General features: G+C 59.3%; 4 protein-coding genes and 1 non-coding gene across 5 annotated transcripts; 3 read left to right on the top strand and 2 right to left on the bottom strand.

The window, feature by feature from the left end:
* Positions 1-32: 32 nt before the first annotated feature.
* RPS2 (ribosomal protein S2) lies at positions 33-2,882 on the top strand. The gene is made up of 8 exons (XM_058849799.1): positions 33-72; positions 173-331; positions 445-534; positions 952-1,059; positions 1,568-1,741; positions 1,818-1,977; positions 2,492-2,583; positions 2,761-2,882. The coding sequence occupies exons 2-8, from the start codon at positions 176-178 to the stop codon at positions 2,839-2,841; spliced, it is 861 nt and encodes a 286-aa protein (XP_058705782.1). The 5' UTR covers positions 33-72; positions 173-175; the 3' UTR covers positions 2,842-2,882.
* Positions 2,264-2,401, top strand: LOC131584774 (small nucleolar RNA SNORA64/SNORA10 family). The gene has a single exon (XR_009278799.1). It is a non-coding gene; the product is annotated as a small nucleolar RNA SNORA64/SNORA10 family (small nucleolar RNA).
* Positions 2,883-3,223: 341 nt separating the features above from the next.
* On the bottom strand, positions 3,224-4,798 carry NDUFB10 (NADH:ubiquinone oxidoreductase subunit B10). Its single transcript, XM_058849805.1, has 4 exons — positions 4,586-4,798; positions 3,915-4,053; positions 3,513-3,652; positions 3,224-3,422 (listed from the first exon to the last, which is right to left on the bottom strand). Exons 1-4 carry the CDS (start codon positions 4,731-4,733, stop codon positions 3,325-3,327), a joined length of 525 nt encoding a protein of 174 aa, XP_058705788.1. The 5' UTR covers positions 4,734-4,798; the 3' UTR covers positions 3,224-3,324.
* A 751-nt stretch (positions 4,799-5,549) lies between these two features.
* Positions 5,550-14,109, top strand: RPL3L (ribosomal protein L3 like). The gene is made up of 10 exons (XM_058849790.1): positions 5,550-5,705; positions 6,698-6,890; positions 7,256-7,424; positions 8,531-8,666; positions 9,390-9,576; positions 11,455-11,615; positions 11,878-11,979; positions 12,061-12,156; positions 12,701-12,820; positions 14,000-14,109. The coding sequence occupies exons 1-10, from the start codon at positions 5,703-5,705 to the stop codon at positions 14,051-14,053; spliced, it is 1,221 nt and encodes a 406-aa protein (XP_058705773.1). The 5' UTR covers positions 5,550-5,702; the 3' UTR covers positions 14,054-14,109.
* Positions 14,110-14,241: 132 nt separating this feature from the next.
* On the bottom strand, positions 14,242-23,969 carry LOC131584531 (testis-expressed protein 2-like). The gene is made up of 13 exons (XM_058849772.1): positions 23,817-23,969; positions 21,188-21,352; positions 18,941-19,818; positions 18,662-18,862; positions 18,280-18,580; positions 17,641-17,849; positions 17,314-17,445; positions 17,119-17,218; positions 16,826-16,958; positions 16,588-16,725; positions 16,165-16,377; positions 15,754-15,874; positions 14,242-15,115 (listed from the first exon to the last, which is right to left on the bottom strand). The coding sequence occupies exons 3-13, from the start codon at positions 19,805-19,807 to the stop codon at positions 14,990-14,992; spliced, it is 2,541 nt and encodes an 846-aa protein (XP_058705755.1). The 5' UTR covers positions 19,808-19,818; positions 21,188-21,352; positions 23,817-23,969; the 3' UTR covers positions 14,242-14,989.
* Between the last annotated feature and the right edge of the window lie 331 nt (positions 23,970-24,300).

Genomic DNA, 24,300 nt, shown 5'->3' with positions numbered 1-24,300 from the left:
GCTCTCGCGAGATACCGCGCACTATAAATATTGGACGGCGCGGCCGCGCGGCCTTCTACGCTGAGGGATCACGTAAGTACAGCGGGAGCGATGGCGGCGGCCCGGCCCATCCGGCCCCATCCGGCCCCATCCGCGCCCGGCGCGGCCCGCCTCATGTCCCGCTTTGTTCCAGCAAATGGCGGACGACGCCGGTGCTGCGGGAGGAGCGGGAGCGGCCCGCGGGGGCTTCCGCGGTGGATTCGGGACCGGGCTGCGGGGCCGCGGGCGCGGCCGCGGGAGGGGCCGCGGGAGAGGCCGCGGGGCCCGCGGAGGTAAAGCCGAGGATAAGGAGGTGAGTGGGGAGCCGGGGACGGGGGTGCTGCCAGCCCCGAGGATGCGGCAGCGGAGCCGGGTCCCGGCGGGTGCCGGCACCTGGTGACTCTTGGCCGTGGATTTCTCTGCCAGTGGATTCCTGTCACCAAACTCGGTCGCCTGGTCAAGGATATGAAGATCAAGTCTCTTGAGGAGATTTATCTCTTCTCGCTTCCCATCAAGGTGAGTTGCTGTGGACGTGGAAATGATGGGACAGGGAGATGCTCCCAGGGGCGGAGAGCTGGGGGTGCTTACCTGGGGAAGGGAAGGCTTCGGGAGATCTCAGCTTCTTCCAGAGCATAAAGGGGCTCCAGGAGAGCTGGAGAGGGACCTGGGACAGGGTCAGATGGGATATCGGGAAGGAATTGTTCCCTGTAAAGGTAGTGAGGCCCTGGCACAGATTCCTAGAGAAGCTGTGGCTGCCCTGGATCCCTGGAAATGTTCAAGGCCAGGCTGGATGGGGCTCGGAGCACTCGGGGATAGTGGAAGATGTCCCTGCTCTTGGGAGGGGGTTGGATTAGCTGACCTTTGAGGTCCCTGTTAACCCCAGCCATTCCAGGATTCCACGATTCCTGTGTGCTCACTGCCTGACTCTTGCAGGAGTCGGAGATCATCGATTTCTTCCTGGGCTCCTCGCTGAAGGATGAGGTGCTGAAGATTATGCCTGTGCAGAAACAAACCCGTGCTGGGCAGCGCACCAGGTTCAAGGTAATCCCGTTTTTCTGGATCCTCCTGTTCACATCTTCCCACTTACATTTTTAGTGTAATTTTAACCATTCCAAATCCCTTTTACTGTCACATCTAGTAAATAAATTGCTGTGAGGACCATTAGTAGTTTGTTAAATGTAGTAACTAAAATGTCAGTGGTGTGTGCAGATGTTCTTTGAAGTAGCACTGTCCCAAAAGTTGGACTGCAAAACTTTTAAACTTCTTTTTGAGCAAACTCTTCTGACACTGCAAATTGCAGTTGTTCTTGCACAGCAGCGTTGGGTTTTCAGGGAGAAGTTTTGGGTATAAAGAGGGAGTGCTGTTGGGAAATCACGGGGAGTTTTGAGCAGTGTGAGGCTGCAGCAGGGAATTGAATCCCAGTGCGTTAAAAACCTTGGCCAATTCTGACTGAAGGATGAACTCTGAGGCAAAAATGGGTGTTGAGAGCTGTGTGTAGGGTTTGGGGCTGAGCTCCTGGAGGGAGCAGTGAAAACTCTTCTGCCTGCAGGCGTTTGTGGCCATCGGGGACTACAACGGCCACGTGGGGCTGGGGGTGAAGTGCTCCAAGGAGGTGGCCACGGCCATCCGTGGGGCCATCATCCTGGCCAAGCTGTCCATCGTGCCCGTGCGGCGCGGCTACTGGGGCAACAAGATCGGGAAGCCGCACACGGTGCCCTGCAAGGTGAGTGTCCCGTGCCAGCCTGGCCCCGGGGCTGCTCAGGGCTGTGTCCTGGGGCTGACCCCATGTGTCCCTACAGGTCACCGGGCGCTGTGGCTCCGTGCTGGTGCGCCTGATCCCGGCTCCCCGCGGCACCGGGATCGTGTCCGCCCCTGTCCCCAAGAAGCTGCTGATGATGGCTGGCATCGATGACTGCTACACGTCTGCGCGGGGCTGCACGGCCACCCTCGGCAACTTCGGTGAGCTCTGGGGCTGGCACGGAGCTGATGGCCACTTCAGAGCTCGTTACAGAAACGTGGGGTGTTGTTATGCCTGTCCTGGGGTGTTGTTATGCCTGTCCTGGGGTGTTGTTACACCTGTCCTGGGGTGTTGTTATGCCTGTCCTGGGGTGTTGTTGTGCCTGTCCTGGGGTGTTGTTATGCCTGTCCTGGGGTGTTGTTACACCTGTCCTGGGGTGTTGTTACACCTGTCATGGGGTGTTGTTATGCCTGTCATGGGGTGTTGTTACGACTGTTGCCGCTCCTGAATCTCCCAATCTGCGCGATTGCACTTGTGTGCTGTAGTGTAATTGTCGTAACTGGAGAGAGAGAGAAACCTGAGTTTTGTGGGTTCATCAGAGAGGCCCTCCCATGGTCTCCCTGGTCCTTTCAAAATTCCACATTTTGGTAGCTGGGGGATATTTTGGAGCTGTGGCTCAGATCAGCGGGCTGGTTCTGCAGCGGTTGACGGGCGGTGTGTGACATCTCTCTGCAGCTAAAGCCACCTTCGATGCCATCTCCAAAACCTACAGCTACCTGACTCCTGACCTCTGGAAAGAGACTGTCTTCACCAAGTCTCCTTACCAGGTAAAAGCATTTTGGTAACTTACAGCTCCAATCTTACCCTTCCCCTAAAATTTAGATTTCTGTACCCAGAGATTTGGCAGCTCTAAAGTTGAGCTGCCCCGGTGCACAGCAGGGATGGGAGTGGTGCTGAGGTGAGAGGGGTTTGAGGGAATAACCCACTGTTGGTGTTTTCTGCAGGAGTTCACTGATCATCTGGCCAAGACCCACACGAGAGTGTCGGTGCAGAGGACCCAGGCAGCCGCTGTGGCCGCCACCTAAGCGGGTTTTGTACGAGAATAAAGCGATCAGAGAACCAGGAATTGGTGCTTGGTGTGACGGGGCGTTGGTGCTCTGGGCACGTGGGTTAAACCATGGAATGGGTTGGGTTGGAAAGGACCTGGAAGTTCATCAATTCCATCCTGCCACAGGACACTTCCCACTAGACAGTGCTGCTCCGAGCTCTGTCCAGCCTGGCCTTGGGGGCACATCATCCTTACGCAGCCTGAGGGCATTCAGAGCCAGGGCAGAGCAGCTCACAGACTGTTCTGGTGGTACATGAGGAGAGGAAGGGGTCCAGAGGGCAAACCCCAATACTGCCAGCCCCAAGTGCCTGGAGCTGAGGGCTCGCAGAGCTCTTCAAAGAATAAATACAGCTCCCAACTGTACAGATGTCTGTTTATTGTGGAGGCCAGCGGCACCAGAGGTCAGGGAAGCAACATGCACTTGGATACCAGCACCATGGAGGGAGGAATTGTTTCAGCTCTACTGGTTTTCTTGTGCTGCTTTCCTCTCCTCCATCATCCTGTGCTTCTGCTTCATCAGGCACGTCCGTGCATTCCCATGGTAACCCAGCTCACCGTCTGAAAAAGAAAAGAAATGTTTGAGCAGTGCCTCCCACAAGCCTGTGTTCTGTGACCCCCCCTTTCCCTGTGTGCTGCTGCCACACTCACATCTGTCCTGGTAGGCCTTGGTGACCTGTGCCAGCAGCTCCATCTCCTTGGCACAGTTCTGGAACTGGTTGGGTCCTTCCCTCTGCTTGCATGCAGCCATCCTTTCCCGGACTATCTCCACGATTTCCTGATCAACCATCCTGCAGGAAAGATGCAGCAGCCATGAGATGACAAAAGCTGAACCAAGGGATGAGGACACTCCCATGGAATGTCAGCTCTGGGATTTTCAGGGTCCCGGTCCCTTATGCCACCATGCCCAGTTGTGCTGCAGGGACAGCAGGACACTGATGTGTAATGGGGTGGGCTGGAGGTGCTGCCTCAGCATTCACCAAAATGCTGCAGGTCCCAGAGCTGTGTGCTCTGCTGTGACCTCGCCTGGGGACAGTCCAGGGGCAGCCATACCTGTCCCTTCTCCACTGAGCCTCGGCCTCATAGTAGCACATGTAGTCACCCTCCAGGCACTGGCTCAGGTCAGGCACACGGGGGAACTTCTGGTGGTAGTAGTAGAACTTCTTCTTGCTTTGCCACCGCTCGACCAACTCTGCAGGGACAGCCCGGTCACACACCCTGGCCCCAGCTCTGAGGGACAGCCCCAGTGCTGGCACTGCCCGGTGCCACCTTCCCAGGCAGCAGCAGTGGGTCCATTCCTGTGTCCAGCTCATGCCCAGCTGTGTGTCTGTCCCTCTGTGCTGTGTCCCATGTCCACGCTGTGGTACTGTGGCCCTGTATCCCCTGCACCTCTCCCAGTGTCCGAGCTGTGTCCCACATTCCTGTGTCTGTCCTACTATCCAAGCTGTGCTCTTGTCTCTCCCATATCCCTATGTCTATGCTGTGCTCTTGTCAATGTCCCGTGTCCCTGTGTCCCAGCGTCCTGTCCCTCTGCCCGTGCCGTTAGTGACAGGACCAGTGTCCCCGTGTCCTTGCGTGTACCCTTTGCCTGTCCAGGTGCCCATGTCCTCACGCCTTTGCCCCGTGCCCCGGTGTTCCCATCCCGGTGTCCCCGTCCCCGCGTCGCTGCTCAACTCCCACAGGGAGGGGGACGGGGTTTGGGGGGGGTCTCGTCCCGCCGGTACCTCGGACGAAGGTGACGGGCGCGTCGATGGCATAGCCCAAGGCGGCCTGGAAGTAGTTGACGGGGTTGGGCACCGACGTGGTCCTCTCGGAGACGGGGGTGCGGGTCGGCGGCACCTTGTACGCCTCTAAGTCGTGATCCTCCGGCATCTCGGCGGCGGCGGCGGCGGCGGGGAAAGATGGCGGTGACCCCTGAGGGGGCGGGAGCGCGGGAACATGGCGGCGACCCTTGAGGGGGCCGGGCGAGGAGCATGGCGGCGGGCCCGGGGCACGGCGGGAGTTGTAGTCCGCGTGTCCCGGCTCCGTGAGGGGATCCCAGATGGATCCCGGGATGGCTCGGGCTGGAAGAGCCCCCAGCGTGTCCCGTGTGTCCCACGTCCCTGCCCAGCAGCGCCATCCCACAGCACGCGGCACAGGACTGTGAGCAGATGGCTTCGGGATATCCCCGGTGAGGGAGGCTCCACACCCTCTGTGGGAGCTGTGCTCGGTCAGTGCAGAGGGATAAAATTCTGCCTCATGTCCAGGTGGAACTCCCTGGGCTCAGTTCGTGCCCGTTCCCCTGGTGCCATTGCTGGGCCCCCAAAGCAGAGCAGGTCCCTGCTCGGAGGGACACGCAGGGCTGAGGGCCCCTCTCAGCTGGGGAAGGTGTCCCTGCCCATGGCAGGAGTTGGGACTGGATGATTTTTAAGGTCCCTTCCAACCCAAACTGTTCTGTGATTACGAGATGTATTGTCTCGATCTCTTTTCCCGTCAGAATCACAAAGCCTGGGCTGACAGAGAGATTTTGGGTCTGTGCTGGGGGTACCTGGTGCAGGTGTTCACAGCTCTGGGTGTGTGATGCCCCTTTTGGAACCTTCTCTAATTCAGGAAACTGCCCTAATTCCTGCCATTCACATTAGAGTTGTTCAGGAGCGAGAAGCGTAAACTGAGCCAGCAGCAATTGACCTTTATCACACCACAACTGTCGTGTCCAACCTGCCAGGAATGAAATGAATATCGCAGCGGGTGAAGCGAGTGGCTAAATTTGTGTCTTCAGACCCATACCCATCTTAAGTATTAATCTGGGGAGGCACCTCCTGACAGCCTCTCTCTGCTGCTGCCCCGGGCTGAAGACGTCCCATGGTTGGTACAGCTCTGCTGGAGTCGCTTGTGTGCGAGGGTCAGCGAGCAGGGCTGGCTTATGCTCCTGGTGCTGCCGCTGGAATGGGGTCAGAATCCTCAGAGTTCCACTCAGGCAGGAAAATGAGCTTGGTGGAAAGCACAGCCGGGCACTGGGACTGGTCTGAGCTAGGAAGGAGCTGCAGTGGGTGCAGGACTAACCCTTTGCTGCTTGTGGTTGAGGTTTATGTGTTTATCTCTTCTCATCTGGTGTTTGAGATGCCATTAGAACATGTGCATGTTCCTGTTACCCATTCTTTTGGGCATCCTTTCTTCTGTTTTCCCCGTCCTTGGCTGTGCTTGTTTTGTGCCATTTACCTTGATGACATGAAGCCCAGGAATTCCGAGCAGGCCTTTTTGGAGCTACAGGATACAAAATAAATTGTTATAATTAAGAGCACAGAAGGACAGACCTAGTAAAGAATGTATTTCACCTTCAAAGTCCTTCAGAAGAAGCTGAAGGAATGAGATCATGTTAAGTTTTTTATTTAAGGGGCATCATTTGTCCAGAAATTTAGTAAATTCACACTGACAGAGAATAGATTTAGAATGGGTATTAGAAGAAGTCCTTTCCCTGTGAGGGTGGGAGGTCATGGCACAGGGTGCCCAGAGCAGCTGTAGCTGCCCCAGATCCCTGGAAGTGTCCAAGGCCAGGCTGGACAGGGTTTGGAGCACCCTGGGATAGTGGAAGGAGTCCCTGCCATGGCAGGGGGTGGGACTGGATGGGCTTTAAGATCCTTTCCATCCCCAAACCATTTATTCTATGCCATTTTTCCATGTACACGACTGAAGCTTGAACAAAATCCTGCTCTGTTACTGCTCAGCGAAGAACCCAGAATCTCTGTGGCATTCCCACGTTAAAGGGGGGAACTTCTGTTGTGCTTTTGTTGTGTTTCCCTTGACCCCATTCCCTGGGAGCTGAGAGTGAAGCCTCCCTTTGTCGTTGTTCTCCGCAGTCCCACCGCAAGTTCTCCGCTCCCAGGCACGGCCACCTGGGCTTCCTGCCCCACAAGCGGAGCCGCCGGCACCGGGGGAAGGTGAAGGCCTGGCCCAAGGATGACCCCAGCAAACCAGTGCACCTGACAGCTTTCCTGGGCTACAAGGCTGGAATGACCCACACTGTGCGGGAGGTGCACCGGCCTGGGCTCAGTAAGGCTCTGCTGCAAAGGGCCACATCCGCGAGGGAAAGGAGGGAATAGGCTCCTTGGGAATGGCTGTTTATGGAAAGGGGTTGGTGGAGCCCACAGTTCTAGGTTAAATCTTGGTTATCCAGATCTTGGATGGTCAAAGGCCACGGCAGCATGGGCTGAGTGTGGGGGTTTTCCTGGAACTCTCCACACTGGGATGGTGAGTGGTGGTTTGGGAGGTGGAAAGGCTGCGGCTGGCTGAGGCTGAACGTGACCTTGCTCCCAGCACTCTCTGTGACAGTGGGAATCCTCCAGGGATCCTGGATCCTCCAGGGATCCTCCTGATCCCAGAGGATGCTGGCAGCACTTCCCTTTGCTGCCTTGCAGAGATCTCCAAGCGGGAGGAGGTGGAGGCCGTGACCATCATCGAGACCCCGCCGATGGTGGTGGTGGGGGTGGTGGGCTACATCGAGACACCCAAGGGCTTGAGGAATTTCAAGACTGTATTTGCTGAGCACATCAGCGACGAGTGCCGGCGGCGCTTCTACAAGAACTGGTAGGTGCTCCTGAGAAGGGTCATTAAACACTGGAACTGCCCAGGGAGGTGGTGGAGTCACCACCCTGGAGGTGTCCAAGGGACACCCAGATGTGGCACTCGGTGCTCTGGGCTGGGTGACAAGGTGGGGATCAGTCACAGGTGGGACTCGAGGATCTTGGAGGGCTTTTCTGACCTCAGTGATTCTGGGATTCCCAGATTCTGGGTTTCCTGGGGGGCTGCCTGTGAGGGATCTCTGGCAGGAACTCCACAGGCTCTCCAGGATGCCCAAACAGCTCAGCTCAGCCGCCTATTTAGTCATGCACAGGGCCATTGCAGACAGCCCGATGCTGGGGAGCAGCGTTTGCATATGTAAATTTATTCTAATAGCCGAACCAAGTTAGCTCTCTCCACAATATCGCATGGCAGGTTCCTTTTCCCTCGTGCAGCTCGGGCTCATCGGCTCCCCAGTTAACTGGAATTCTTGAGCTGGAGTGAAACCAGATTTGCCAGGTGGAAAATTGATGCAGAACGTGGCCCCTGGCCCTCATAAATATCAACACCCCTCAGCAGAGAGGGAGGTGGAAACACGGATTTCCTCGCTGTTGGAATTGTGTCTCCTGTAACAGTGCCATGGAGACCCACCCACCACATCCCTCTTTTCTCCTGTCAGCTCTTTTCACTTCTCATTCTCTTCCCACCCAAAGCCCTTGACAGTCAGGTGAGGCTCAGGTGTCCACAGGTAGCAGGGAAGTGCCTTTGTGATCTCCTGGCTGCGGGAATCTCCTGTAACAGTGCCATGGAGACCCACCCACCACAAGCCTCTGATCCCTGCTTTCCCCCGCCTCCGATTTTGCGCCTGTGTTGTGATGGCGCTGAGTCAGTCAGTGGGAGACAACTGCATTCCTCATGCGGAAAGGTTTGAATTACCCTTGAACAAGCCCGTTTCACAGCTCATTATCCACTTCCCTCTTCCCACCTCGAGGTCCTGACAGTCAGGTGAGGCTCAGGTATCCACAGGTTGCTTGTGCCTCGAGGAGGTGGCTGACAAGGTGACCCGTCCCCTCTCTGCAGTGTCACAAGCCCTTTATCAGCTCTGATGGATGCTAAACCGCTTCTGTCCCTAGGCACAAGAGCAAGAAGAAGGCTTTCACCAAGTACTGCAAAAAATGGCAGGATGAGGCTGGGAAAAGGCAGCTGGAGAAGGATTTTGCAGCCATGAAGAAGTACTGCAAGGTTATCCGTGTCATTATGCACACACAGGTCAGAGCCTCCCCCTGGGGGCTCGGGGGCTTCCTCAGCTCTGAAGGGCCTGGAAATGGGATCAGGGGGTGTCTTGGTGGGGTCACAGAGGCTGAGAGAGCAGAGGGTGTGAGATGGGTGATGGGAGGTGCTGGCTGACCTTTCCAGCTGCCTCCTGACCTCCCAGTCCCCTCCCAGAGCTTTCTGCTCCAGGCTTGCCATGGAACTGTGGTTTGGGAACACGGGGGAGCCCCCACATCCTGATGGGAGCCCACACACCCCAGGAGGAGAGCAGCAGGAGGGCAGAGCCTGGGCAGCTCCTGAGTCCTCCTGTCAACAAGGGACCTTGGGCCTCATGATCACCTCAAATTAGCAACTGGTGTCAAATGTTTTGGGCAAAAATAACCCCATGGGCAGGCACAGTTTTGCCAGATGCTGATTGCTGGATCCACAGGAGCCCATTTGAATGCTGATCCCTGGAGTTAAGGGCTGCTTTGGAGTCTGGGGGAGAGCTAAGCTGGCTCAAGGCCAGACAGGGTCTCTGGGCTCGAGGACAAGGAGTTGGCTCCATAAAATCCCAGCTATAAAGACCCAGGGCTGCTATGAAAGGGGCTGAGTGTGGCAGAGAGGTGAAGCCGTGGCTCTGCTCACCCCTGTGCCCCTCACACGTTGTGAGTGACCCAGCCCTGCTGCACCCTCCTGTCTGTGGGGTGAGGGGCCACCCTAAAGCACGGTGTGCTGCAGATGAGGCTGCTCCCACTGAGGCAGAAGAAGGCCCACATCATGGAGATCCAGCTGAATGGAGGGACAGTGGCTGAGAAGGTCGACTGGGTCCGGGAGAGGCTGGAGAAGCAGATCTCTGTGCACAGTGTCTTCAGCCAGAACGAGATGATCGATGTCATCGGCGTGACCAAGGGGCACGGGATGAAAGGTGCAGGGGTTTGGGGCTGTCCTTCTCTCATGGTGGTTTTGGGGTAGGAGAGTGTCAACCACACTGGGAACCCCCAACTTTTTGTAAAGGGAGAAGCAAAGAGCCTCAGGATCTTAAGCATTACATCCAGTTCTGCTGTGGCAGAGCTCGGTTTCCTTAATCTCAGGGATCCCAGCAAGGGAAAAATTCAACTGAGTGATCTTTGATGTAGATACAAAGGAGCTGACAAGGTAATTCTGGTGGAAAGATTTTGCCTGAGATTAAGGGCAGTGAAAGCTGTGGTGTCTGTTGTGCCCAGAGGCCTCGCAGGAGTCTCAGAGGCACTGTCAGTACATAAAGCAACCAGGTCTGATGGGAGGTGTTGGTTGGAACTGGATGGTTTCTATGGTCCCTTCCAACCCAAACCATTCTGTGATGGTGTGAGTGTCTCACAAACCCCACATGTGCAGGGGTGTGGGCATCCCTGGGTGTGTGCATGGAACACCTCCTGGTCTGATGAGAGCCCTGGGAAGTGAGAACAGCTCCTCTGAGAACTGCAGGAGAGTGATGGGATTGTCCCTCAGGGGAGTGATGGGATTGTCCCCTCAGGAGAGTGATGGGACTGTCCCCTCAGGAGAGTGGCAGGATTGTCCCCTCAGGGGAGTGATGGGACTGTCCCTCAGAGGAGTGATGGGATTGTCCCCTCAGGAGAGTGATGGGACTGTCCCTCAGGAGAGTGGTGGGATTGTCCCTCAGGAGAGCGATGGGATTGTCCCTCAGGAGAGTGATGGGATTGTCCCTCAGGAGAGTGGTGGGATTGTCCCCTCAGGGGAGTGATGGGATTGTCCCTCAGGAGAGTGATGGGATTGTCCCTCAGGAGAGCGATGGGATTGTCCCTCAGGAGAGTGATGGGACTGTCCCCTCAGGAGAGCGATGGGATTGTCCTCTCAGGAGAGTGATGGGATTGTCCCTCAGGAGAGCGATGGGATTGTCCTCTCAGGAGAGTGATGGGATTGTCCCTCAGGAGAGTGATGGGATTGTCCCCTCAGGAGAGCGATGGGATTGACCCCTCAGGAGAGTGGTGGGATTGTCCCTCAGGAGAGTGATGGGATTGTCCCTCAGGAGAGTGGTGGGATTGTACCTCAGGAGAGCGATGGGATTGTCCCTCAGGGGAGTGATGGGACTGTCCCTCAGGGGAGTGATGGGATTGTACCTCAGGAGAGCGATGGGATTGTCCCCTCAGGAGAGTGATGGGATTGTCCCTCAGAGAGTGATGGGATTGTCCCTCAGGGGAGTGATGGGATTGTCCCTCAGGGGAGTGATGGGATTGTCCTTCAGGAGAGCAATGGGATTGTCCCCTCAGGAGAGTGATGGGATTGTCCCTCAGGAGAGTGATGGGATTGTCCCCTCAGGAGAGTGATGGGACTGTCCATCAGGAGAGTGATGGGATTGTCCCTCAGGAGAGTGATGGGATTGTCCCTCAGGAGAGTGATGGGATTGTCCCTCAGGAGAGTGATGGGACTGTCCCCTCAGGAGAGTGATGGGATTGTCCCCTCAGGAGAGTGGTGGGATTGTCCCTCAGGGGAGTGATGGGATTGTCCCCTCAGGGGAGTGATGGGATTGTCCCTCAGGAGAGTGATGGGATTGTCCCTCAGGGGAGTGATGGGATTGTCCCTCAGGGGAGTGATGGGATTGTCCCCTCAGGGGAGTGATGGGATTGTCCCCTCAGGAGAGTGATGGGATTGTCCCTCAGGGGAGTGATGGGACTGTCCCTCAGGAGAGTGGTGGGATTGTCCCTCAGGGGAGTGATGGGACTGTCCCTCAGGGGAGTGATGGGACTCTCCTTCCCCAGCCCCAGCCCCTCCCTGCTGACCCTGCCTGCTGTTCCCACACTCCCAGGGGTCACCAGCCGCTGGCACACCAAGAAGCTGCCCAGGAAGACACACAAGGGCCTGCGGAAGGTGGCCTGCATCGGGGCCTGGCACCCAGCCCGCGTGGGCTACTCCATCGCCCGGGCTGGCCAGAAGGGCTACCACCACCGCACCGAGATCAACAAGAAGGTATGGCCCAGGGGGGCTCCCTCAGGCCTCCCATCCCATCACCATCCTCCTTCCCACGGTGCCCTCAGCTCCCCACATCCTCACAGATGTTTTCCCAGACATCTCCATGTCTGTCCTGGTGCTTTTCCACTGCTGGAGGGCACACCTTGGTGAAAACTACGTGATTCTGTGGGGGATTCTGTCACCCTGTGAAGCTCCTCAGCAAGGGGCAGGAGATCCTCCATCTCCACTGAAGATTTAGCACGTTCTGGTAAATTCCCAGATTTACCGCATTGGCCGTGGGATCCACGTGGAGGATGGCAAAGTGGTGAGGAACAACGCCTCGACACACTACGACATCACCGAGAAGACCATCACACCTATGGTGAGGGCTGAGGGGTGACAGGACCCTCCTGACTCTCCCAGCCAGCTCTCCTGCCCACCAACCCCTCTGCTCTCCCCACAGGGTGGTTTCCCTCACTACGGGGAGGTCAACAATGACTTCCTCATGCTGAAGGGCTGCGTGGTGGGCACCAGGAAGCGCGTGCTCACCCTCCGCAAGGTGAGAGCACCGGGCTGGCACAGGCTGCAGCTCCCCAGGAACACATTCCCCACATGGAGAACCCTCCAAATGCTGGGCAGGGACACTGGGAGGGTCCTTGGTGCTGTGTCACACACGAGTGTAGTGCTGAGGCCATTGGCAGGTGGATGGAGCTGGAGAGCTTCAGAGCTCTGAGGGCTGTGGTTAATTTCAGAAATGAAACCTTGGATGGTCACAGAAAGGTGATTGGGCACTGGAATGGGCTGCCCAGGGATGTGGTGGTGGAGTCACTGGTGCTTAAGGACAGACTGGATGGGTCACAAGGTGGTGACATAGGTTGGACTTGGTGATCTCAGAGGTCTTTTCCAGCCTGGTTGATTCTGTGAAATGCTGAGTGAAGAGCAGCTCTGCAAGCTCTCCACCAGCTGAGCACCAGGGTGCCGCTCTGAGAACACAGATTTTTGAGGAGATATTAGTTTAGAGGATATTCCAACCCTGCTTCCATGAGACCAGCTGTCCTGACTTCTGTGGCAATTCTCCTGATGTTGTGACTGTTCTTTCCCAGTCCCTCCTGGTGCACACGAGCCGCCGGGCCCACGAAGCCATCGAGCTCAAATTCATTGACACCACTTCCAAATTCGGCCATGGCCGCTTCCAGACAGCTCAGGAAAAGAGAGCTTTCATGGTGAGTTCCTCAGGCCTCCAGCTCATCCTGGGGCCACAGCAAGTGACTGACTCCCACCCAGCATCTTCCAGGTGTCCATGGGCAGGGAGGTGGAACTGGATGAGTTTGATGCCCCTTCCGACCCAAACCATTCCAGGGTTCTGTGATTCCGTGATCCTGTGATCTGTTTCTCCATACAACAACAGCCAAATGAATGTTTGAGACTCTCTTGCCTAAAGGCAGCCATGAATTCAGTTCACACAGCAGAAATGATGCTAAGGAAGAACAGGATGGGTGTGTGAGTGATCCAAGACAACTCAACCAGCAAATAAAAGACCATATGGGCAACCAGTTCCCATTCACCATGGGAAGTTTTAAACAAGCAGTTAACTTGGCAGGCACTGTCTCGGCCATATGGTCCCTATCACTTGGAATTGTGCACTGCTTTGGTTTGTTTGGAATGATTTATAGCTTTAATGTTCTTACAGGAAAAAAAAGTTTGGGTCAAATTCAGATGCAAATTTGTGGTGCTTTCATCAGAAGTTTTCAAGAAGGCCAAGCAGTGTATTTTTCTTAAATCCAGGGCAAAAAAATATAATTAAATCATTAAAGCACAGCAGTTTCCTGAATAGTTTTGCAGCCTTCACCAGGCTGGTGTGAATCTGAGTCTGAAGTGGAGGAAGCACTGAGTGAACCAGGAGAGGGAGAAGGGAAAGAAACAAGTGCCTGAGTCCCACGCAGATGTAAACTGGGTCTGGCCTGTGAGCCAGAAATGCCATGTGAAGCTGGCTAAGCCTCCTTAGTGCTGCCAGGGGGATTGGTTAGGCACTGCCTTTGCAGAGCTCTTTAGAGGTTAAGCTGATTTCCTTCAGCTCAGTGTCAGGAGCCTGTTGTGTCACTGCCAGCCCTGAGCTGCTGTGACAAGGAGCTCGGTGACAGGAGGAGGTTTGACCTGGCTGCAGCTCTTTTCTGTGCCATTCTGCCCCGTGGATTCTGTGGTAAAACATCCCATTTGTCTGGAGGTTGAGGGACATAAGTAATTCCTGCCACCTGCTCCCATAGGATTGATTTGCTGTGGGATAACCCCATTTTTAAGCTGCTGGCCAGAGCAGCTTTTCTGGTCACCACAGGCCAGACACAGCCGTGGAGGCCAGGTCTGTGTGTCCCTAAATCCAAACTCTCCTCTCTGCTCTCTTCCAGGGCCCCCAGAAGAAACATTTGGTGAAGAAGCCAGGTGTGCAGGAAGATCTCTAAGGATGGAGAGCCAAGGCTGCCTGACTGGGCACTTGCAATAAAGGGGCTCCAAGCCATGCCTGCTCCCTCTCTCCTTCTGGAGGGGTGTCTTGCCTGTTTTCAGCCTCCTCAGCAGGTGGGATTGGGAAAAGTGGCATTTGGGACTGGCCCACATGGACAGGGACAGCCAAGTGCCTGCTCTCTCCTCTGGACCCTCCATTTCCTTTGCCCAGTGAATTTTCCCCACTCACCCAAATCACCACGAAGACTCCCCTTCCTCCCATCCAGCAGAGAGCAGAGCACGTACCAGCGCTTCTGCACCAGTTTCCACTGGGAGTACAGGGCCTCCCCACGCCCTGCTTCTGCCCAGGCTCCCTCACTGTCCTCTCAGTGCCTCTCCCACACACCTCCAGCACTGATTTTGCCAAGCTGGAGGTGCTTCTCCCTGCTCAGAGCCCCCTGATCCTGCCAGAGGTGGGGATTTGTGTAGAACAAGAGGGCTGCTAGGCAGGGCTGGGCAGCGATGGATTTATTCACTTGGGATCTTTTCCCACCTGTGCTTTCCTTGCAGCCCAGCTGCCTGTGGGGAGCGGGGGGGATGCCCCAGAGCTGGGAAATTTGGATCAGTGGTGATCCCAACTCCTTTGGTGCCGTGATCCAGGTGTCCTGCACCCTCTTTGGGAACCAGACAGTGGGAAGCCCATCCCTCCACTGTCCAGAGCTGCCTGCTTGACCAGGAGTCCTGGGAACGTGGCCATGGAATTCCTGGCTCTCCAGCAGCCTGGCTGTGCCCTGAACGTGTGCTTGCAGGATCTGAGGAGGCTCATCTGCAGAAGCAGAGATGGGGATGAATCCAGGCACAGCCCTGGGTGCAGTCAGTGGCCAGGCCCCGGCTGTCCCCGTGTCCCAGCGAGGTCCCTGAGCTCTGGGCAGTGTCCCTGCCCCTGGGGTGGTGCTTCAGAGCCTCCTGTCCCCCACGGCTGGCGGGTCCTGGGGCAGTCCCGTGCTGGGTGGCCAAGGATCCAGCCCAGAGCGCATGATGGGAATGATGAGATCGTCCATGTTTGGCATCACCAAAATTTTCTGCAAAGTGGAATCCAGAACAACAAATCAGTGGGTTTGAACACCACGGGGACACTGCCTGGAGGTGGCTTGGCAGGAGCCACACCCAGGTCAGGGGCTGTGAACTGGAGGTCCTGGGCTCCCACCCCCACAGCAGCAGCCCCAGGATGGTCCCAGCTCTGTGTATCAGGGTGGGGACAAGCAGGAACAGTTTTTCTTTGCCCAGCCCACCTGCATGGCAGCAGAGGGGAGAGACCAGCATTTTGAAGCCATCCAAATGGGTGGCTTTTGGGGGGGCCCTAAATATCTGTGGGGACATTTCTGCTCTTTGAGCAGAGGTGGGAGGCTGAACACAAACCCTTGGGAATCCCAAACATCCCCAAACCAGAACGAACAGGTGGATTCAGCCCTTCAGGAGGGTGTCTGCCTGGGGCTGCCTGACACCCCAAACCCTCCCTGCTTGGGGCAGGCCTGAAAATAATGGGAGGAAATCACTTTTCCTCAGCCCTTGAGCTTGTCATTTGGGTTCTGTGTCTTCACTGTTCCAAGCTGGCCAGACCAGACCAGGTGTTGGTTTTTTGCAGAAAGAACTGAGGTTGACTCAGCAACGCCTGAGCCTCAGCAGGGTTTGCTGAGCCCCCAAACGACAGCCCAGGCACCTGAAATTCGTGCTTCAGCTTCTTCTCGATCCACTCGGTGACGTGCAGGAATGTCACCTCCCGCTCACCCAGCTTGGGGCGCACCTTCAGCTCCAGCTGTGGGGGCACTCGGAAGCTGTACCTGTGAGGGGAAAGGAAAGAGGCAGAAAGCATCACCTGCTGAAGGTGTGGCACAGCCCAGGTGGCCCCACTGCTGGGTTTTAGGGAGGAGACGACAGCTCAGGGTCCCCAGATCTGTGTTGGCCTGGGTGCAGACTCAGAGAAATGAGCCTGAGGTCTGTGAGCCCCTTTGGGGAGCAGCCTCGGGTTGTTGGTGCCCAAGATGAGCCCGGAGCCCTGGAGCTGGCTCCTTGCAGGGAACAAGGGCAGCTGGGAGCAGGATGAGCCTGTGGGGGGAAGGAGAGCTGGTACCAGACACGGTCGGTCGGTGGCGGGGGGATGTTCACGGCCAGGGTTCCTGCCAGCTCCTGCACCTCCACCGTCAGCAGCAGCGGCGTGTTGGAAACCTCCTCCATCTTCTTCTTGATGAACTCGTTCTCCGTGGCCCTCTGGAAGTACTTGGACTTGGCAATCTTATCCACGAAGCGCAGGATCCTCCGGCTCGTGCTGTTGCCGCTGACGTGGCTAAAGCAAGAGGAGCCCCAGCTCAGCCCTGCTGGGTTTTGGGCACCCCTGGCTCTCTGCCACAGCACCCTACAGGGACAGATCCCTGCTGAAAGCTGCCAGGATGTGCTGTGTGTGTCCTGCTGGGGACACTGGCCCCGTGTCCCCGTGCTGATGTGGCACTGTGCATCCCCAGCCCCCCCATGGCACAGACCCCCAGCATCCCCTTACCCCTCGGTGCCAGGCGGGGGGAGCCGCTCCCCTGGGGCTCCCACGGGCTCTGCAGTGCTCACATCCTCCTCATCAGAGGAGCCGGCGCTGGACGATTCGGCATCGCTGTCTGCCAGCAGGATCAGCCGTGGCCTGGCCCTGCGAGCCCCAGCACATCATGGGCTGCTCTGGGGACAGCGGCCTCGCCTCCCTGGGGCAGGAGGAGCAGGATGAGCCCATCCATGGATGGATTCCTTACCCCTCTCTGCCTGCCTCCGCAGGGCCGCTCTCCTCTGCAGAGCTCTCCTTCCCCAGCTTGCTGAGGTTCATCTTTGTCTCCAGTGTCATCTGCAAGGAGCCGCTGTAGGTGACCTCCATGTCCACCCAGAGCCCTGCCAGGGAGAGGGACAGGGTGAGATCAGGTCAGCACCACAGAGGTCAGAGCTGCTTGTGCACTGCCAAACCCTCCCAGCTTTGGGGACGGGGCTGGCAGCTCCGTAAAGCCATCCTGGAGCCAGCACTGGGGTCCCTGTCCCTCTGAGGGGCTCTTACCTCGCTCGTTGATGGTGGGGTTGGAGGCACTGAGCACTGAGGGGATGGATGTGCCCATGTCCAGCTCTGTCAGGGTCAGCTCGTTCATGAAATACGGGAGCTGATGGAGAGAAACCCCCACGGGGGACAGTCACACTCGCCCTGGAGCCTTGGGAACAGGGCTCCCCCGAGCGATCTGATGCTCCTGCCTCTCACCTTGATCTTGCTCAGCTTCTTCTGGATCTTGTTGGACACCTGCTCTGCCCAGTACTGCTCCCGGAGGAAGTCCCAGAAGATGCGTCCCACCAGCGCGTTCATCCAGGCCATGCTCGCCGTGTCCTCGCCGAGCTGCAGGGGGACAGCAGCCACCAGCCCCCGCAGCGAGGTGGCCCCGTGAGCAGCGGGACCTTCTGTCCTGTGCTCCCCTGCCCCAGGGCTTGGCTGCTCCAACAAACCACGGGCTGGAGGCGGCTCCGTGCGGGGTCCTTCAGCCTCCGCTTGGCGCTCAAGTCCCGCTCCCAGCTCGGGGTTTGTCCCGCTCACCTTTGTGGGTGTGGGGCTGCCCAGAGCTCCGTGAGAGGGGCTCCTGTCCGGGCTGGCAGCCGCCTGTGCTGGCACGAATCGGGCCATGTAGGTGCTGTAATCCAGGTAAATCTCCTCAGCGCTTCCCGACACGTCCGTGGCTGGATCCGTGGATGGGATGTCCTCGGCGCTGCTGCTGCTGCTGCTGCTCTGCGGAGCCGATCCCATGCCTGGGGGTGTGGAATCACAGGATCGTTTAGCTTGGAAAACCCCTCTGATGCCATCAATCCAAGCATTCCCCAGCACCGCCCAGGCCAGCACTAACCCGTGTCCCCAGGAGCCACATCCACATGGCTTTAAGTCCCTCCAGGGATGGGCACTCCACCCCTGCCCTGGGCAGCTGTGCCAGGCCTGGACAGCCCTTTCGGTGAAAGAATTGCTCCCAATATCCAATCTGTTGGCTCAGGATGGCATTAGGGGGGACAGGATGCCTGTCCCTGACTCCAGTGACGTGCCACCCACCCTGTGCTGATGAGCTGAACCCTCTTGGCTACACTTTGGGCTCCTCCATGTCCCTCCACGCTCATGGCTGCCCACCAAGGAATTGTGTTCCTGGACCAGCCCTGGCCCAGAGCAGAGGCCGTGCTGGCTGCCCCTCACCTGCCCTGGTGTCACCGTGGCTGCTGGCTGTCCCACGGGAGGCTTGCACGAGGTGCTGGTACCACTCCTCCTTCTCCCGCCCCGTCCTCCCAAACAGGTACAGGCACCTGTCCCTGCAGTCCCCTGGGATGTCCTGCCCGGACACCGGCACCTTCCCGGTCCCCTCATCCCCCTGCAGCTCCGCGTCGTGCTCCTCCCTGCTCCTGCCCTCTCCCTCGGCCGGCTCGGGGAGGAGCACACAGATGGGATATTTCTTGTTCCACGTCCTCTTTCGGGCCAGGCTGGGGGGGCACAGGAAGACCTGCAGCACCGAGAGCGGGGTGAGGCCGGGCCAGGCGTGCCGGGGTCCCCGTGGGAGGGTTCTGGGGGTCTCCAGGCTCACCTTGGCATCGGTCAGGTCGTAGCAGCGGTGGCTGATGAAGACGGCGTCCAGGATCTCCTCCTCGAAGGTGGCTCGGCGCGGGATGTTGCTCTTGGGGTAGGACAGCTTGAGGGTGGCCCCGTCCAGCACGGCGAGCACCGAATGCGTGAGCGATGGGTGGAAAATCTCGGGGTCGTACACGTGCAGCTGGTTCATCCAGCCCTGGAAAAGGGGGAACAGGGAGCCGGCTGCTTCCCGCTCACCAAGCCGGGGATCCCTCCCTTCCCCTCCCTCTCCTACCTGGAGGTGGGGCGGTTCCCGCGGCTCCCCCGGGAGCAGCTTGGGGCGCAGGCGGCCCCAGGGTCCCCGAGCGGCCGGGGGAGCCTTGGGCACGAGGAGGAGGATGGCGAGGAAGCCCAGGAGCAGCCCGCAGAGCAGCCCCAGGCAGAGCCCGGCGGCGTAGGGCGGCAGCGGCAGCACCAGGTACCCGTAGGCGAGGAGGGCGATGGAGGCGAGCGCTCTGCCCGGCACGGAGCCCCCGGATCTCGCCGGGGGAACCTCCTCGGGAGGTGGCAGCGGGGGTTCGGTGTCTCTCTGCGCCACCTCCACCACCTGGATCACGTCCCCGTAGGAGCAGATCTCGTAGCGGCAGTTCAGGGTGGGCTCCCAGGGCGTCCAGTCCCGCACCCGGCGGGCCCCGGCCCCGCCGCTGCCCCCCGGCTCCTTGGCCCGGCCCGTGGGGCTGCTCTCCTCGGCCATGAGGCGGCTCAGGCGGCTCAGGGGCTCCTGCACGGCCTCCGACAGCCGCCTCCTCGTGTCCTCCAGCCTGGCATCGCGCAGCCGGAGCAGCGCGGCTCTGCTCTCCGATGGGGACACGCTGGGAGAAGACGGAGCCGTGCGCGACTTGGCCGGGCTGAGCCGGGGCTGGGGGGCCCGGGGGAGGTCGGCCAGGAGCATCTCCCCAGGCTGGGGCGAGGGGGGACGCTTCGTGTCCCCGTCCGCCGCGGGAAGGAGCCCGCAGCCATCCCGGCCACCCCCGTCCTCCCGGGTGCCACCGGCGTGGGGCGATGGTCCCTCCGTGTCCCCACGCCGAGGTGAGCCCGGGGACGCTGCCAGGGCTGGAGAAGCGTCTGCTGCCACCGCAGCCTGGTCTGCCATGGCTCGCATCGCCGACGGCACTGCCGGGGGACAGGGAAGCGGCTGTCAGAGCTGGGAGAGCTCCGGCTCAGGGCACAGAACATCCCCGCTCTGCTCCTGCCTCTCACATCGCTCTCCCGGACCCTCACTCCGCGCTGGGAGCCTTCCAGCCTATTTCGGGATGGTTTGTGGGGTGAGCTAATGTGGGAAACCATTTGTTTGGCGAGGATAAAGCTCAGCCAGGCAATGAGCGGCGGGGCTGCGAGAGCCCGGAGCTGCCAGCCGGGGCTGCGGCCGAACCCGGGGGATTTTCCGCACCAGGATATTCCATCGGTCCCAGTGCGAGCCCTGGGGCTGCGGGCAGGGGTCCAGGCCAGCGGGCAGGACTCCCTGGCTCCTCTAAAAGTTCATGGTTTGGCCCGATTCAAGCACTGCATGATCTCGAAATGGAGCGGCGGCCCCAGCGCAGCGAGGGGATGCTCGGTGAGCACAGTCAGCAATCTCTGCCTTTCCTGGGGGGGTGGGGGGGACAAAAGTTTTTCTAACACAAAGTTTCCATTGTCCTGGCTTCAGCCAAGTGCTGTCCTGTCCCCACCAGCCACCACCACCACCCCTCATCGCAGCACTCCTGCCAAAGCCATGCTGACCTGCTCCGAGCCGTGCCCCCTCCGTGATTTTGGGAGGGAGAAGGGATGTGCAGGACGGGCTCTGCAGGGAAACCGCGGTGCTGAGTCAGCTCCCAGCGGGTCCATGGAGCGCTCAGCCCCTCCCTGCCCTCTTCCCTCACAGCAGCCCTGCAGCAGCAGCAGGAATTCATCCCAAGGACCCTGGGGCTGCCTCACGCTCGCACCGCGCCACCCTGGATCTTCAAAGCTCCTCGGTGCCAGGAATTAATTACAGCCTGTGCTGAAGCTGCCTCCAGCCCCCTTTATATAATCTCTGCTCTTGCTCTGCTTCTCCTTTACAGGAGCCACTTGTTAACCCCAAATCATCGACGGGTGATTGTCCCGGTGGTCCCAGCTCCCGGCAGAGCCTGGCTGGTGCTGTCCAGCCCGTGGGCACTGCTGGCACTGCCAGCGCCTGGCAAGGAACCAAAACAGCCAAACGAGGAGTGAGCAGAGGGAAATGAGCAGTGGAGCTGGGCCTGAGAGGGGACCTGCCCTAGGGGAAGGTGCCCCTGTCCACTGCAAGGGCCTGGAAAGTAGATTGTCTTTCAGATCCCTCCCAACCCAAAGCATTCCGTGATTCTGTGACTCCAGGGGATCCTTCCCCTGATGCTGCAGGGCCCTGTCCATGTCCCAGCCCAGCGCTGCAGCCCCCCCCTGCCCCTCCCTGAGCGGGGTTCTCAGTGGCCCCACATCCCAGGCACTCCCAGCACCCCCAGAACTGCCCAGCACCCCTGGCTCCTACCAGAACACCCCTGGGCTGCTCCGTGGAGGGTCCTGCCCTGCTCCGTGTCCCTGCCAGCTCAAGGGGACAGTGTCTCCCCAGCACCGGGCTCGGTGCTCCTTGTGCTCCACTCCACCGTGCCCAGCTCTCAGCTCCCACCACTCCCGTACTCGTGGGATTTAAAAGCTAAAAAAAAAGGGAAAAAAAGAAAAAAAAGGGAAAAAAAGAAGTCTGTTTCCTGAGAGACCATTAACACGGTGGAAGACAGAGATAATAATAGCCTGGCTTTGTATGGGAGTTCTCCTCTGGCAGGGACGGTGAGTACAGCGGGGGCTACGCTGCTGCTGCTGCTGCAGCCAGCTCTGGGGAGGGTGGGGGGCAGCAGGACAGACCCTGCTGGGTGCCCTGGCTGGAGCAGCAGCACCCCGAGAGGGAGGTGCAGCCCCAGGGGAGGCTTTGCTGCTGGCTCAGGCTTCAGAGAGCCAACACTGAGTGTGGAGGTGCCCCAGCACTATCCCCCCTCCCAGCCTGCACTTTGTCCCCAGCCTGTGGCCCTGCAGGATCACGGGGGGCTTTTTGCTCTTTACAGGATTATTTGGACATGAAGATCCTTGCAGGGCTTTTCGTGGGGGCAGCTGGGTGGGCTCGGTGGGGTCACGGGACAATGGGAATGATGACACGGGGCTTTGGAGGTGCCAGCAAACAGCTCCCATGACCCCACCTCTTCCAGAACATCCCTGAGAAGGATTGGGGCTGAGGAGCAGTGTGTGGGACACCCAGCCCAGGACAGGGCAGGGACACAAGACCCCTAATGACAGTGTCCCCCCTCGCTGTGTGTGGACACACCAAAGCCACGACCATCACTGAGCCTCTCCACCGGATTCCAGCTCCAAAATTCCGCTCCTTGCTCCCAGCTTTGGTTGACAGAGACAAGCTGTGACCCAGCTTGGGCTGGAGTGTCTCCCCCTAAAACATTCCCTTCACATGGCCAAGGCATCAGGAGGTGGCACAGCACAGCCTGGCACTGTGGGAGCTCCCTGGTGGGCACTGCCCGCCCGGTGTTTGGTTGTAGAATCAGGGAGTTAATTGAAATATCAACTTCATTAACTTCCCTCATTCCTCTGTGGTTAATTAGGGTGGCAGTGGATCGGCTGGCGGGGACGTGGCACCACAGCAGCGCTTTCCTCACCCAGCCAAGGGAGCTGGAAATCCCTCTCTAATTATCTGCACAAAACACTGTGACAGAACCCGGCTGTGACGCTGTCCCTGGAGCGCTCCACATTATCCCGAGATCAGGGAGCGGCTTTGAGGGAATTCTGCAAGCTCAGAATGTAACTTGGGCAGTGTGGGATCCCAGCTCCATCCTCTGCTCCCAGCTCCACATCACATCGCTCTTCTCAGGGGTTTTGCTGGTGGATACCAGAGTGGGTTTTGTGCTGCTGGGGGAGCAAGGAGCCAGGTGGGCTTTGGAATGTCTCCAGCAGGACGCTGAGAGCCAGCCAGCCCCAGGACTCACTCCCAAAGCCCCTACAGCACCCCGTGCATCGCGGGGCTGGAGCCTAGCCCTGCCTCTCTATGGACTCTGCTTCATTCCCGTGCCTCAGCCATTCCCAATCCCGGCTCTGCGTGGCCCCTGCAGCTCCCGGGAGCGCTCAGCCATGGGGAAGGACCCGGCCACTTCCAACATCCCTCCCATTCACACCGGCACAGCCTCACCGTGGGAACTGCAGCGAGCAGCAGTTTCCCGATGGACGATGCTGCCGAGACCTTCTGGCTGCTGCAGCTCCTTCCACCGCCTGGAAATCCACAGCCCTGAGGTGTGCGAGGCCCTGGAGTCTATTTGGAGCTTTCCCTGACAATCCCGCTCCTCTGATCTCGGTGGATCTTACGGGATGCGCTTTCAAAGCAGCGCATTCCCCTCCCTCCCGGCTCCTTCCTCCCCCTGCCCGGGCTCCTGCCACGATCCATCAATCCCCAGGGCCGCAGCGGGAGCTCAGCTCTCCCGGGATGAAGCCTGACCTAATTCAAAGCGGCAGCATCCAGAGGGCAGCGGCAGCGCCGGGGTCCCGCAGCCCCGGGGGCAGCTCCGGGCCGCCGGACACGTCCCGGGGCATTTGGGAGCGGGGATCCATCCAAGCATCGCTGCGGCCGCAGGGCCGGGGGAGCAGAGCCAGACACAAGTTTTTATCCAAAGGGCACCAAAATTTTTCCCTCTTGCACCATTTCAAGCACAGCCTAAGCCCGGGGACACATCCGAGAGGTTTTGGATAAACTACACAAGAAGGGATTTGTGGTGCTGGTTTTTGGAAGCAGAAGGAAGCTGCAGCAGCTCAGCCCCTTTGGAACCTGCCCAGGTTCACCTTCAAAGCCCTCACCTTGCCACACGCCGGGCTGTCACCTCCTCCTCCTCCCCGGGACCCCCCGCGCCCACCACGGGCCCCGCTCAGCCCCCGCATCCTCCGTGGGAGGGTCCCCACGGGTGACCCCGGCTCTGCGCTCCCGGCGCGGGGTGGTCCCCGCCGTGCCCGCACCCATCCTCAGAGCCCTGGCAGTGCCTGTGGGACCCCCGGTCCCAAGGGCCACCAACCCTGCTGGGGAAACCGGGGCTGCCCGGCCCCGCCGCCCGCCCCGGGACCCGCAGCGCCGGTACCTGCGGCAGGCGGGGGCCCGGAGAGCCGGGGAGGGTCGGTCGGTCCCGGTGATGGAGAAGGACGAGCGATGCCGGGGGATCGGAGCGGTCCCAGCGCCTGGGGAGGATAACGGGGGGGTCACTCCCGGTGCCGGGGGGCCTTGTGCCGGGGAAGAGGAGTCGGTGCCGGTGTCAGTGGCGGTGCCGGAGCTGCTGGAGGCCGGTGGGTTCTGGTGCCGGGATCCAAGGACTGATGCCGGTGCTGGGACAGCAGGGCCGGAGCGGTGCCGGTTCCGGACGTGAAGAGCCGGTACCGGAGGCTCCGTGGCGGTCCCGCAGCCGGTTGCAGATGCCCAGAGCCGGGCTGGAGCCCGCCCCGCTCCCACCGGAGCATCCGCAGCCCCGAGCCGGCTCCGCGCTCCGCCCCGCGCCCCCCCGCATCCCCCGGCCCCGCTGCCCCTCGCTGGGGAGGCCGCGCGGGGGCTGGGGACGGCCCGGGGGTCCC

Source organism: Poecile atricapillus, chromosome 14 (genome assembly GCF_030490865.1).
Source record: "Poecile atricapillus isolate bPoeAtr1 chromosome 14, bPoeAtr1.hap1, whole genome shotgun sequence".
Lineage (NCBI taxonomy): Eukaryota > Metazoa > Chordata > Aves > Passeriformes > Paridae > Poecile > Poecile atricapillus.
Note: the sequence above shows the minus strand (reverse complement) of the source record. Positions and strands in the feature narration are given on the sequence as shown.